Source organism: Paramisgurnus dabryanus, chromosome 1 (assembly GCF_030506205.2).
Source record: "Paramisgurnus dabryanus chromosome 1, PD_genome_1.1, whole genome shotgun sequence".
In the NCBI taxonomy this organism is placed as follows: Eukaryota; Metazoa; Chordata; class Actinopteri; order Cypriniformes; family Cobitidae; genus Paramisgurnus; species Paramisgurnus dabryanus.
In genome coordinates, this window is record NC_133337.1 from 44,889,257 (window position 1) to 44,905,004 (window position 15,748).

General features: G+C 36.2%; 1 protein-coding gene across 1 annotated transcript; it reads right to left on the reverse strand.

Annotated features, from left to right (window-relative positions):
* Positions 1–213: 213 nt before the first annotated feature.
* LOC135744455 (E3 SUMO-protein ligase ZBED1-like) lies at positions 214–3,153 on the reverse strand. The gene is made up of 4 exons (XM_073815114.1): positions 2,894–3,153; positions 2,588–2,675; positions 2,209–2,241; positions 214–1,951 (listed from the first exon to the last, which is right to left on the reverse strand). The coding sequence occupies exons 1-4, from the start codon at positions 2,897–2,899 to the stop codon at positions 513–515; spliced, it is 1,566 nt and encodes a 521-aa protein (XP_073671215.1). The 5' UTR covers positions 2,900–3,153; the 3' UTR covers positions 214–512.
* Between the last annotated feature and the right edge of the window lie 12,595 nt (positions 3,154–15,748).

The window sequence follows — 15,748 nt, forward strand, 5'->3', positions numbered from 1 at the left end:
AATAGATTGGGTGACTTTGTTGTATGCATAAATGTATTTCATATAACGTGATTTGTGAAATGAGACCTTCTGTGAGTGATTTTCACGGTCACATGTGCGACTGCCATTGATGGTTGTGTTTATCTGTGTTACAGATTGAAAAGAAAATACAATAAATATGCAACCCCCACTGTGAATTATCATTTATACATTGGAAAGTGTTACATGTTTTTATTAACTATGGAGAAAGTCCCTTTATGTAAACAAAATAATTATAATTATAACCCTGTGTAAACCACTGCCCACCTTAAAATAACATGTTTTATTTATGCATCATTTTCATTTATTAATAGTACAAATTTACACTCATTGTGCATAATCCCCTTGAAATAAAATGTAATGTAGGCCTATGACTTATTTATCCAGCATACAGTACATTTAATGTCTCATAAATGTGTTTGTTGACCCTTTAGAACAAGTTTTTTCTTTCTTGGCTAATAATACAAGTGATTTGATTTATAATTTGAAATAATTCAAATATTCAATACTTCAAACAGGTTATAAATTTCACAATTACGAGATTTTGTTTCTGATAATTCAAAACTGTTGCCATTTAGAAACAACATCATATTTAGGTGTTGTGGATCCAAGCTACTTCTTCGACTGGCCACTAAACTGGCTTTTTCACTGTCAAAAGCTACCTCAGCTGGCATTGAAGTAGATACAGCAGTCAGGTATTTGCGTGCAACTTCACTTAAGTGCCAGTCTTCATCTTTTGGGAATTTCCAGAATGCATGGGGATCCCAAACCTTCCTTTCTTTATTAAAGTACCTGTTCAGAGCTTCGTCCAAATTGTTTGGCTGTCTTAAGCTTAACCGAGTCTCAAGCATTTCACCAGTGATCTTTATCTTAATGCATGTTAAGTTTACCCTCTCAGAGAGCACATTATCTCTGTATCTCACATCAAGTGCTGTGCTCAGTGTTAGCCAATCATTTTCTTTTATTTCACCAAAATGAATAAACGATTCAGCTAATTCCTTAGCAAACTCGTTTCCGCTCAGCTCCAACTCTCTTAGTTTCTGTTTCATGTACTGTATCTGTGGTATAACTTTTGACAGTAAATGATATCGCTTTCCTGTATCGGCTGCCATCATGACACCCTGGAACACTCTGAGGCATGCTATTGCTTTTTTTATGTCTTCATTTTCCGACTCAGTTAAAAACAAGTCATCATTGCTTAAAATGAGTACTTCGCGTATGGCTTTGTGTTGCTCTGTAATTCTTTCTAGCATTTTTAGTGTAGAAAGCCATTGATCACCATTTGACTCAATCAGATTATCTGGTGACAACCGATGCCTTGTTTGTGCCTCTCTGAGGTGAGCCTGTGCTTCAAATTTTTGGGAAAAATACTGTGCTATACCACAACATTTTGTGATAAGCTCTTTCCAGTCTGAGGACACTTCAAGTGTTTTTTTGAAGACAACATCTAGTGTGTGGGCAAAACAGGGTATGTGCTCCCATCCATAGTTTTTCAATTCCATCTTCACCCCATCAACATTTGTAATGGCCACTTTAATCTTATTTTCAATTCTCCAGTTTCTTGCTATTCTGAAAAGCTGTACAACAACATTGCTAGGTTTGTACGCTTCAGGGAGGGGTGTGGTTTCTAAAACAAATGACTTCTGAGTCCATGCGTCATCGATCAGGTGACAAGTAGTAGTCATATACGTTTTGTTTGTAGTTGTTTTCCATAATTCACACGACAGTGCGACATTATTCACTCTTTCAAGTTGGTCTTGCACAAATCCTGTTGATATTATATGCAATGTTTTAAGCTCTGAGAGTATAAAGTCAGTTGGTAAACAATTATACTTTAAAGATTGGAAAAATTGTAAAAAGCCAGGCTCTCCAACAATGGTATGTGGAAGCAGTCCAGAAATAATCAGACCTAGCACGGGATGCTGCTGAACAACTGCAAAAGATAAAGCACATATGCATTATAGCATTGTTAAAACAACAAATCGGGTGGCATGGTATTTATGTCTGTGTGTTTGTGTATGTGTTTGTGTGTGTGAGGATATATCTGGTATGGATTTTGGGATTTGTTGACAAATACTGTAATAATCTTAATTAAGTTAAGATGTCTTCACATAGTACTCTTGCGAGGTTACATGGTTCACAAAAAATATATAAAAATAATTTATTCTTTATCCTCTTCCCTTCTCTTACCTCTATCCCATTCAGCTTTTTTCAGGTTTTGCACTGAAATCATTAAACACAAATTAAACATCCAAATAAATAAATAAAAAATTGTAAAAGGACAAAGTAATGCACTATGTTCTAGAAAATGTTATCTTAGGTTAATTTTTACCAAACGATTGGGTTTGTTCATATTTAACACATTTTTTTAAGAATGCTATACATATTTACAACTTTATTGTTAAATAATAAAACAACAAATACAACAACAGTATATATATATATATATATATATATATATATATATATATATATATATATATATATATATATATATATATATATATATACTGTATAAATATTTTATTTTATTGCTTAATGGTTAAAACTATGCAGAGTTGGGTCTTACCACTTTCTGAATGGCCCTGTTGTCTATTCGCACGTCCATATGGAGAGTATGTGCGTCTTGGTGAGTTATGAACAAATGTTGCTCTTCGCTAGAGATGACAAAAAAAATACAAATTTGTTAAATCTGTGATCTGTCACAAAAGTACAGAAACTTACTGTGTCATTTATGGTTCTTACAATGTGTTCTACAGATTTGAATTTATTATACCATGTAAAATATTTATTTTTATTTTTTATATAATATTATTTTTATATTTTATATCTTAAGCAATAAGAAATTATTTAATTTAAAGCAATCAAAACTTACCAACATCTTTCCTGTCTGTATCTTTGGATGATTAAGACCTCATTCCTCTGTTGTTCTTGTGAAAGATCAGTAGCAAAACAAAGACAAACCCAGAAACCAGCCATTTAATAGCCTTGAGGTTTGTCCAGTGCAGTTCACTTTCACTTCTACGAAAAAGCAAACCTAATACAAATGCATTTAAATAGAGTTACGTAACTGCCAGCATTTTGTTTCTGGCTAAACAAGGGTGTGTCCCCCATCAATTACATATGGGCCAGTTATATTATGGTTAGATTTACCCATCTAGCTTTAAATAAAGAATAATGAAATATTTAATAGATAAATAAAATTATATTAGAAAAATAGATTCTGTTTATTTAAAATTATTTATTTGCTTAGTGTCTAGCTTTAAAGGCCCTCATACTGCTAATTTCCAATGCACTGACCGACTGTCAATAGGCTTTATGCCCAGCTGCACTACTTCAGCCAGCTCCTTGTTTCCTGTCTGCCATTATTGGACAAACTGATAAATCCAGATGTGTCTGATTATTGTTTTTGTGACTACTGAGGTCAGGCACACCTTGATTAATCAGTTTGTCCAATAATGGCAGACAGGAAACAAGGAGCTGGCTGAAGTTCAGGAAGTAGTGCAGCTGGACATAAAGCCTATGGCAGAATAAGAAAGAACCAGGTGACAGGCTATGAGAAACTGACCAGTTGATAACTGCCCCAAACCCCCATAAACCACCTAACCAGCCTAAACAGCTTGACCTGCTAAAACCAGCAAACAAAAATTGGCTGTTTTTATTTTAATTTGGATTCTTGTATGTATGTTTCTTATTGGCCAGGAGAGGTCAGCAAAATCCTTCATAGTCTATCATTGCAAGTGTACTGTACTATTGTAGTTGATAATTTAGGAGGACCCTTCATAATCCAGTTATCCATTATTTTAATATTTCAGTTGATTATTTTAGTATATTATTTCAATGAAAACCAAAGAGTTGCTGGGAACTGTAAAAAAACATCTCTGAAAAATATCTGTAAATCAATTGGTAGAGCATTGCATGCAGAGCAAAAGGTTATGAGTTTGATCCCAAGGAAAACACATACTAATTAATTATATACTAGCAAGCAAGCAAGCAACTTTATTTAGCACATTTTCAAACAACAGACCTTGCCCTAAAGTGCTTACAAGAGAATAACATAAAAATATACAGCAAACCAACCTGATCTCACGAATTTCCGTGGCATAGTCACAGATTGGTTACTCAACTGTTTTGTCCTATTTTCTTACCATTGTCGCTTCGGTTTAGGGTTAGATTTACATAAAATGACATCCCTACCCAAACCCAACTCTAACCCCAACGCCAGGCGACAATTGATTAAAGTTTAGAAAATATAAAAGAATACATCAGAAAAAATTGTATAAACCAATAAGTGACAAACTAACGCAAACACCAAATCTAACCCTAAACCTAAGCAACAATGGTTTGAAAATAGAAAAAAGCAGTTGAGTAACCAATCCGTGAGAATGCTACGGAAAAATGAGCAAAAAATTCCGTGACTATCCCACGGAACTTTGTGAGCGCAAACATAAAGCTATCAAACATAATTTCATCCAAAGCTAAAGAGAATAAATAAGTTTTTAAGTAAGACTTAAAAGTGGCAATTGATGGAGCTGACCTCACATGGAAAGGAAGACTATTCCAAAGTTTGGGACCTACTACGTAAAAAGCGCGAGCACCTTTTGATTTTAAATGACAGCGAGGAACCTTTATGAGCTGTTGACCTGAGAGCTAAGGGGAGAGTAAGGAATAATAAACTCACTGATATACTGTGGGGCAAGGCTTATAGGGCCTTATAAACCAACAAGAGGACTTTAAAATCAATCCTGAATTTAACCGGAAGCCAGTGCAAAGATTGCAGTACAGGGGTAATATGGTCTCTCCTTCTTACCACGTTTAAAAGCCATGCCGCTGCATTTTGCACTAGCTGTAGGCGACCTAATGTAAAAACAGATTAAAGCAGAAATGAATGCTATTTTCAATTACCTCGTTTACAGTCAGAGTGCATGGATACCTCTCATAGTATTTATCCAGAATGTTGCAGAAAGAAAAAGCTTGTTGTTTTTTCATCATTTCTCTTTTGTTTCCCGTTGTCAATGTGGAGACATGTGCACCACCCGTTGACATATTCTGGCCCTGACCAGTGGTGGAGTGAAGTGAACTTCCTTCCTGTTCTATGAAGGTCCTCCGTATGACAGCTTTTTTTCTGAAATGGCAATGTTGCCAGGATATGACTGGATATTATAAGTGGATGTGTCCATGCCGTTTCTTTCCTTTCCAGATAACGGTGAAATGGAGGTTAAAAGCAGAAGCCATGACATTAAATCACCTCTATCGCCCTTCCCTCTTTATGGCTTGTTTTTATGGTTGGTCAGTTTTTTGGTCTATTTATGTCTTAACGCTATTCCAGCATTCAGGGCTATATTCATGTCAAGAACCGGTTAATCCATACACAAATTCAGTGTTGGGGAAAGATACTTTTAAAAGTAATGCATTAGTATTATGTTACTCCCCAAAAAAGTAACTAATTGTGTTACTTAGTTACTTTTCATGGAAAGTAATGCTTACATTACTTTTAAGTTACTTTTGCGTTACTTTTTCTTACTTGGCTGACGCTTAATCTCTTTCAGGCCTTGCAGGTATTTTTTATGATGGCAAAAATTTCAAGCTCTGGCCTTTTGCCTCTCTATTGCCATCTCTGTTTAAAACATAAAATTGCAGGGTACTTCACATATCAAATGTGTTGAAGTGAAATGACATTAAACTGACATTTCATGTGAAATCAAACCAAATAGCAATTTGTAAATAATTATTAGATGCTTACAATTGTAAATCATGGGAAAATGGGGACAACGTTTAACACTGAAATAAAGTTACGGATTGCACCTTTGAAGGTGCACCTTTTTACATTAACATAATAATTATCTGATTTTTCATTTTTTCATTGTTCACCTTTTTATTAGCTTTTAAAACAATTTTGTGTTGTATCAATAGAGATATATTCTTCAATCGTCATATATTTTAGAACCAGAAAAAACAAAAAGTCTTTTCTCTACAGTTGACGCAGCTATGCACTTCATGAACGAAATGTAACAATGAGTTCCTTTTCCAACCTCACCACTACAGGACATACAAGTTGCAACACTGTCTCTCTCAGTCCCTGTGGTCTGTTTACTTCACTACAACAGGGTTTTCAACTTTGAATAGCAAATGACTCTGCTGAAACATGTGATGGTCTGATTCCTGACCCTTAACATTTACACTGTAAACATGAACGACAGCAGGAGGAGCTGCATGACTGCCTCAAGCCAACATTCTCAAACATCAGTCTCAAATACAGTATGGGCCTTGCCGGTTGCAACGATCTGGTTCGAGGGCGGAGACAAGCTTATGGTGAGTAATGGTGTTTACTACAGATTGGAGGGATTTACGGTGATGTAATCGAAAGCAAAACGTCCTTTAAACCAAATGGAGAACTTTGGCAACATATTTGCACACAGATCTTTATGAATAAAGATGTGTAGCAGGACACAGCACTTGACCAACACTGTTTATAGTCCCGAGGTTAACACAGTTAGCAATAGCTACTATCCCGTTGCTGAGATGTGAAAAATAAGAGCAAATTTATGCTCATTCCCAATGCCCTTTTGGGAATAACGATGTTGATCGCTTCATGTAGGATTCAAACCAATAACCTTATGGTAATACACTGTCAGAACCAAACAAGGAACCAAATGTAGACCTTTTTAAAGGGTACTGCCACAATGACAGCTGGGGTACAGGTTTTGACTATTTTACAATATTTGAACCTACAACCTTTTAGTTACTTACAGAGCTTTAACGTGCAAGCTTTAGGTATCTCCATTACTCAATAAGTCTTTACTATATAGTTTATTTCAGGAGCGATGAGATCTGTGCCATTTTACGTTGCTGGTCTCTACACAAAGTTAGTCCCTCTCTCCTTTATATAACCTGAACTCACGGTGACGTCTGTGAGTTTAAATGCCAAGTCCAGGCACTCGTCAGATGAAATAGTTTTGCAACGATGCAGGGTTGTGTTTCTGCTGTGTTATAAATAAACACACCGAATTGATCAACCCTGAAATCCAGAACTTATACATACTGACATAATACACTGTAGATATCACTTTATAAGCACACACAAACACACGCACGCACAGACACACACGCTCTTTCTCTGTCACACAGGCATGAGAAGGGGAGGTTACACTGTGAATTTAGGCCTTGTCTATAGTGGGTGTATTTATAAGTGGTGAAACCCGCCCAGCCCTGCGTGCCTCAAATGCCATGTGTGTTACCAGAGCTGCCACCAAAGGCCACATACATTCCCAAAGCCTTTAGCATTAAAAATACAGGACAACCATCTGTGTCTTACGTTTTATTTTCTGCTGTATACGTTTCCATTTAGTTTCCATATTGGCCAATAAGCACTACATTTAACTTTCACTGTACGTTAGATAAATTCCTAAATGCAAATGTTTATTCAGAAATTATAATTTACCAGATGATTTTACAAAGCAGCAGCATTCAATGGATGGAAACATGGGCTCTATCTTACACCCGGCACAATGCAGCGCAATGCGCGACGCAATTGTCTTTTGCTAGTTTCCACCCTGCGCAATTATCATTTTCACTTTTAGCGCCACATTGTTTAAATATCAAATGCATTTGCGCCCCTATTGCGCCCATGGGCGTTCTGGTCTAAAAAAGAGGTGTGTTCAGGCGCATTGCTATTTTGAGGCAACTAAAATAGACTACGCCATTGACCAACAAAAACCTGGTCTAAAGTCTAAAGTCAATGATGCAAATTTTTTCTTGTTATTTAAAGAGCGCATTAGTAATATGCACCTATAAACGGAAGGACAACGCGTGTTTGCTTATCACAAACATAAATGCACAGCTGCACAAAAACGCTTTTAAATATGAAAGATTAATGGATTGAATGTAAAAGATTATTATTAAGTCTCTTAGACACAAATGAGGACTAATTATGAGACGCTAGAAGACAAAAAGAGCTGCTTCACCTGCAGCCTGGTAAGTAAATAAATGCTTTGCTTTAAACAAATGCATCTGTTTTTAAATGTTTTTTTTTTTTAAATGCTACCTCATGGATTTATTGTATATGATGACTCTGTACCTGTGGATATGGTGAGATGAGAAACATTTTTAAGTAATGCTTAAAAAAACTGATGCTGTCCAAGTGCTGAAACGTGCGGAGAGCCGTTAGTAAATTCTTTATCTCCTGTTTGTTACAAATAAAGTATTTTTAGAGTACAAACCTTTTCTTACATGTAAATAATTTTTTGATGATATTGGATAACCATACATTTTAAACAATTAAAAGCCTGCTTTTTTACTTCCATGACTAAAAGAAAACGGGTTTTAAAGGTTTTAATAAAAAAATAACAATTTCAATACAAGTGAAAAACAACACAATTATTTAACATTAATCTTAAACTGGTGATCTTCTTCCTCCACTTAGTTTTTCAGTTTACAAAGTCCGTCATCTAAATAGATATTAAACATAGCGCCAGCGCAACTGGCTTTTAAAGGGGATGAGAGCTGAGACTCTCATTGGTTTATTGCACGTTACACCCAAAAGACACCCATTACTCATTAGGAAAATATGTACAACCCTTTTCGACCCTGCGCTCGGCGCACAAACCATTTTTCCCGTCGTTAAATTTGCAAAAGTGGCATGGGACACGCCCATTTAGACCGTGCGTCGTGCGCTTTAGACGATGCGCTTAGATCGCTAAAATAGGGCCCTAAGTCATTTTTCCTGTCTACCATATCTGCATGTGGAAAAACTGATAAAATCTTCTTGCTATTTCTTTCGAAGAATGCACAGTACATTTTCGCTTTTATTTCTGTATCTCTTGCTCTCTATTACAAACCAACCACCGATCTCAAATAAAAGCAGCATTCATTTCTTTATTTTTAGGGCCTGCTGTGTCCTTCCTGAAACATCATTCTTTTGTTATTCTGCACAGGACAAAATAGATTCGGGAAACCTGAGAATGTTTTTAGAAATGGCAACAGGAAACAGGGTGACGTGAAATGATGTCTCTTCCAGGGACTCTGTAAAGATCCAAGAACCACATTAATAGTAGCACAGCATAAACCCAGCAGTCTCCTAAATTCTAGACAGGTTAAACGAAAGACTGAATCAGTTGAAGAAGCAAGAACGTTTAGATGTATTTCACATCTTCTTGTGAAAAACATCAGCTGTTCATGAAGAGTTATGTACCCTGAAGATACACAAAAATTAATAGGCACAGTTTAATTAATGTGCTGGGGTTTTATGATGTCACCTTTGAAGTGACAACAAGTTCAGTTCATCCATTAGGGTAACACTTTACTTGAAGGGGTGTTCATAAGACTGACATGACACCTTCATAATCATGACATGACACATTCCATAAACATGAAGAAGATTTTATGCATTCGTTCAATTATGTCACTTTTAATGCAAAGAAGACATTTTTGAGATTTCTATGTTATGACAACTTGACATAAACCAATACATCATAATTTATGAAAACTTGACATTACAAAGACAACACAACTGACCATTTGTTACAAGCGATACAAATTTTCTTCGTCATTAAAATGTCATTAAAGGACAAGTTCGGTATTTTAGACTTAAAGCCCTGTTTTCAGATTGTTTATGATGAAATAGAATGGTTTTGACTGAAATTTCGACATTTGCGGGTGCCCTGAGAATTTTCGCGTGTTTGTGTTTCGGCTCAGACCTCTACAATGGGTTTAATGGTGCACTGGAACAATCCTTCCTAAAATGCATTAAACTTTTGTTTACAAAGACGTGAAACTCACCGAGTGGTCAGGGGTGTTCACTGGTATGCTCACACAAAAATCGCTCCACAAGACACATTCCAACAGGTTTTATCGTAGTTTTTACCACCTCCATTGACATGTATTAGATGACCTGTGAGGTACGGTATTACTCCGCGCCGGGAACTTTGTTTCTATTCTTGCAATTGGCAAAGGCGGATTAGCGCCACCACCTGGGCTGGAGTGTCTATTATTCAAGCTCTAAGCGGAAGAATGTACGGGTGTGAGGCGTTTGGAAAAATAGGTCCACAAGTTAACAACGAATGCTAAAACACCTGTTGGAAAGCATCTTTTGCAGCGATTTTTGTGTGAGCATATCAGTGAACACCCCTGACCACTCGGTGAGTTTCACGTCTTTGTAAACGAAAGTTCAATGCATTTTAGGAAGGATTGTTCCAGTGCACCATTAAACCCATTGTAGAGGTCTGAGCTGAAACACAAACACGCGAAAATTCTCAGGGCACCCGCAAATGTCGAAATTTCAGTCAATACCATTCTATTTCACCATAAACAATCTGAAAACAGGGCTATAAGTCTAAAATACCGAACTTGTCCTTTAAGTGTTAATGCTCTGTCATATAGTTTTATAACAGCGTCATGAATATTCTTCAGTTCATAATATTTTTTTAAGTTTCCTCCAGATGTTAAAGAAATAAAATCAATCATCCAATAATAATAATTAAAATAAATAATCAATAGAAAATAATTGATAAAATTGTATTTCATTCCATTTGGAGACTGATTCACCTAAAATTAAATGAAAGCAGTACAATAATGGGTTAAGCCATGCAGCATTGGGTCCATATCGCTAGAAAACAGTTAATTACATTAAATAAGTTATCACAATTTGATGTAGTATTAACACATTTTAAAAAAAGTTCAATTTGCACCACTGTAGTTGAGGTCAAGAAAAATATAATTATTAACACTTAATAACTCAATAACCTTAAAATGACAGTTTGATGTAATGTTAACCCATAAAGCTAGGTATTTTCTTAAGTTTGATAATTATTCTGCTATGTCATGTTAATGACGGAATTATGACAAGTTATGATGTATTGGTTTATGTCAAGTTATCATAACAAATACATCTCAAACAATGTCATCTTTGCATTAAAAATGACATAATTGAATAAAAGACAGTCGTCATACAGTAAATGTGCATAAAATGTCCTTCATTTTCATGCGTGTCATGAAACAATAAGTCTAGTTTTAGACAAAAAAATTAAGTGAATTTATGCTAAAAAAGCAAGCAAAACAATCTGCCAATGGGGTAATTTTTTTTTTTTAAACACTTAATTCAAGAAAAATTTAAGTAAAAATTTCTTACCACATTAGCAGATTTTTTGCTTGTTTTAAGCACAAATTCGCTTAAATTGTATATTTTTGTCTAAAAACTAGACTTATTTTCTTAGGTCATTTTGCCCATCAAGAAACACATCTTGATTTAAGAATTTTTTTGATATTTATACTCATTTTTTGCAGTGTGTAAAGGCCATGTTCTTATCTTGCCAATATTTTTGCATGCATCATGCAAAAATCATCATGTTTACTGGCTTTACATGGTCAAGAGCCGATAAATTGGTTATCATTTTGCATAGACATGGTTAATAAGCCGCTTTATTTCACTTGTCTTATGATAAGTCGTGTGGCTGCATTTACTCAACGCAATGCTTTGCCTGATAGACTTACACTGAAAATGTAATTACTATAAAGTGATGTTTGTTTGTTTATACAAACTAAAAGATGAATCGAAACTCTCTAGTGACAAACTGCATTTTACAGATGCTTGCATATCTTGTACTGAATCTGAAACATTCCTTTAGTATGTCTATGGACTTTAAAAAATGCTGGGTTAATTTAACCCAATGGATTAGTTTGTCCCTGTTTGACCCAACGCTGGGTTGAAAATAATCCAGCATTTTTTAGAGTGTGCATGTCACTATGAACATAATAATAATCCAGTTTAATTGAGTGATAAAATAAAACTATTAAGTAACAAACAACAGTCTGTAATGCTAAAACTCATAAAATGAAGCCTTGATATGTTTCACATATTCAATAATATGATTATGTGGGATTATGTACCATGATGATTATGTGAGCTATCTCTCTCTTTTCTCTCATCAGTGGAACAGCCAATGAGATGCTGTGAGAATTGAATTTAACATCCGTGACCCCAAGGGACGTTTAATGTCCTACATCAACATGCTCCTTAGTCTCTACGTGCTCAGACACAAGAAACAGTTCAAGATAATTCTGCTTATGAGACATTCCTGTTTTTGGCACTTAAAAAAAGTTTTGCGAAAGGCGTTGTGATACTGCTTCAAGATGTTTGTAAGGTTGAAACTGTTAAAAAAGTGTATGGACTCTTGCTTTCTCTTTCCTGACTTTGTTTGTGTATAGTAAAAAAGAGCTGAGTGTGCATAATTCATGTTATGAAAAACCCATAATGTCCCAGACTGTAAGAAAAAAGGTACAGCGGGGAAAATAAGTATTTGACACATCGACATTTTTATCAGTAAGTGGGCAATTGACAAATAATTTCCACCAGAGGAACACTTTATTAAGGATTTACTCGAGTGCGTTAAGCTTTTAACTCTTTTGGAACTTTTTTGCACCCAGCGCAATTGACTTTGTTAGTGACGCATGTATCATTCGTATTTTGCACCGGTGCACAGCGGATTTTTCCCTCCACAGACGCACGATCGGCAAACTAGGGAATGAACTTGCGCTCCCTGGGCGGTTCAGCTCAAAAAAGGAGGCGTGTTCCGGCGCAAACCATCACTGATGCTATTTTGCAGTTTCAAAAAACAATTGCGCCACTGACCAGAAAAAAACTAGTCTAAAGTCAGTGGCGCGTTGCACATTGTTCATTATGCTATTTTAAGGGCGCATACTTGATCATAATGTATAGCGTGCACAACGCACACACACTTTGCTTATCTAATCTACACAGATGCAACAGTTATTTTTGCAAATCATAAATTGTTACAATAAAAAATATTAACACATGAGATAAGGGAAATCATTGTGGTGAGCATTGTGGTGATGGTTTTTATTTATTGTGTGGCGGCGTTAAAAAATTATCATGCAAATAACGATTAAAATATTTTCATACGTTTTTTGTGTGGCTGTATTACGTTTATTTTATGTAAATAATAATTGAAATGTTTTCAAAAGAAACCTTTATGTATGTGAACTTGATTTGTAAGTGTACTTTGGGGTTGGACTGCTTGCGTTTCTTGGCTTTCAGCAGTGAGGGTGGACGCAGTGATGTCCTCTGCTGGCGTCTGTGTAGAGGCAGATCAACCTCCTGTTACACGGCATGCCCGATTTATGCTGGCAAGCTTGGGATTCCCCCGTCTCCTGACATCATTGTATCGCTTGCGGCGCAACGTCCTGGGGATGCCAGCTGATGAGACAATTGCGGCTATTTTCTCCCACGCCTGTTTAACCGACGCTGATTTGGGCGGATTTCTCCCATCCCCATACAAAACAACTTCTCTGTCTTTGACTGCTCTTACAAGAACGTCGGTCTCCTCGGCTGTGAACCGCTCCTGGCGTGCGCCTGGTAAATCCGTCATAATAATAGCAACCCGCCATGGAACTTGCGCACTTGCGTTTAAAGGGAATGTTGGATGACGTTCTAAATGGTTTATTTGACGTAACGCCCAAACCACACCTATGAATAATGAACCTACTTCAGACCAACCCCTGATTTGCACCTGGCGCAAGAGTTATTTCTCCCGCCGGGAAAATAGCAACAGTGCCCAAGATCCACCCACAAAGTCACTTGCGCTTTACGCTTCGCACTTGCGTTTCACATAGTTAAAATAGGGCCCTTTATGTGTAATTTTAACACATTATGTGTCTTTTTGTGTTGATTTTGTGTTAAAATATAACACAAGTTGTGTCAAAAGTAACATAAAATGTGTTGTTTCAATAACAACACAGAGATGGGTGGATTCTGGGATAACGCATTTAGTGTTTTGTCCCAGAATCAGCACTAATGTGTTGTTATTAACACATTCGTTCTAAGAGTGTAGCCATCAAGCCAAATATTGAATTCATACAAAGAAATCAGAACATTTAAGTATACAAGTTGAGTCATAATAATGAAGTGAAATGTTACACAGAATTAATATTGATCGTATTCAATACACTTTATTTAATACTTTGTAGAAAAGCCTTTGTTGGTGATAACAGCTTCTAGATGCCTAGCTGTTACTGCAGTACCCTTTAAAAATAATTTAAGTATAGATAGATATCTTTGAGAAACCAATGTTTGAGGTAGCCTACTTATATGCATGCTTAAGGTATGGTGTACAGCGCCGGTGATACTGTAGCTTGTGTACATTTTTTCTATGAGCGTAGCAACACGCTGTTAGTTTTGCTATTTAACTTCATATCAGGTTTCTCAACAATCCCATCTGGTGAATAAGCTAAATTCATTCATGTATTTGTGATCATTATCTTGACATGTTTATAACCATGAGTCCTGAAAACGTGAAAAGCAAATGACATTCTGGTCTGACAGGTTAACACTCACTGCCGGATGCTTTCATGATCAATAATCAATAATAATGAAAATTTCGGTTTGCTTTCCCTTTACGGCAATATTAATCAGGTCATGCACAGTGTACTACTTATTTTGACGTATCGAATAGGCCACCAGGCCCAGCTTTTGATTTAAATTAACCTGGAAAATGTTCATATTTGACCCAACCATGCAAAAAAAAAAAAGCATTTTGTTTAGTAACAACCCAGCAGGTTTACACAAAGCCTCTTATTCTATTTATATATGAATACATACAGATACAAAGTTCTGAAGGGAGACACAGACTATAGCTCTATTTCTGTGTTAAGGGTCAGTTTTGGCGTTAAAAGTGTCCACCATTGGTCAAGTCATAATCCTATTCCTCCTCCACTCCATCTTTTGTCCTCGTAGCTTCACATTCCCTTTGAAAACGTTGGACACACATAAACAGAGATTCAAAGTTTCAACGTAGGACGATGGTATGATATCAATGTTTGTGGTAGGAAGGCGAGTGGGCCAAACAATATGGCTGCCCTATAATTTTTTTTGCCACACTGTTGGCTGAAGCCGTCTGTCAGAAGGAACGGAGTTTGGAAAGGACTCGTCCTGATCGTCTGACTCTGACCACCCACATAGAGAGAAAATGTAAAAGAAAGAGAGATTGTTTTCACTAAAATGAGTGAAATAGCCTTACTGAACCAAAGGAATGAACATACGGTATTTCCGAGTCAAGTCAAATGTATGGCACTCCTCTATACAGTATGTCTGAGTAACGTGTGATGCTGAAGTTCATGTGAGGTTTCTGAACGTTCACACCACAGTAAGAGTTCATTGAGGCATCGGAGCCCACTACAAACGACTGCACAGATGTACTTAAGTTTGAGTTTACATTTAGCAGTTTTTCATGATGTTTAATGCTCCATAAAAAAAAAAAATTTTAGTTATGTAACAAGTTCTGTTAGTGAACAAAATATTTAGACGGAAATAATGTGCATTTATGTTAATAATGTTTATCTGGACCAACTTAGAGTGCATTATTTATTTCATCTTTATGTGTATTCCTTAGGAATCGAACTCACAACCTTTTGCACAACTAATCCCAATGTGTTACCGGTTGAGGAACACATTTTAATTATTTTAACAATTTTACAATGTACTACAGTACGTGCTTGTAAGATGTTTGAGCTGAGGCTTATATTTTGGAGATATTGGAGATTGGTGTGGCGTTGTTGTATCTATCAAAGTTTCCAGACACCAATAGGACTAATTATATTTCCATGTAAATATATGTCAATACTTTATAATGGTCTCCTGGTATAAACCACAAGGGGCAAACCACAACTGACCTCAGAGACTTCATCCCTCTGGGCCACTCTCGTCTCCATAGATGGCGAG

Coding starts and splice junctions, on each gene's coding strand:
- LOC135744455 (XM_073815114.1), bottom strand. Junction 2,242..2,587: donor ACAGGGCCATTCAGAAAGTG/GTAAGACCCAAC, acceptor TAATGATTTCAG/TGCAAAACCTGAAAAAAGCT. Junction 1,952..2,208: donor AAAAGCTGAATGGGATAGAG/GTAAGAGAAGGG, acceptor TATCTTTTGCAG/TTGTTCAGCAGCATCCCGTG.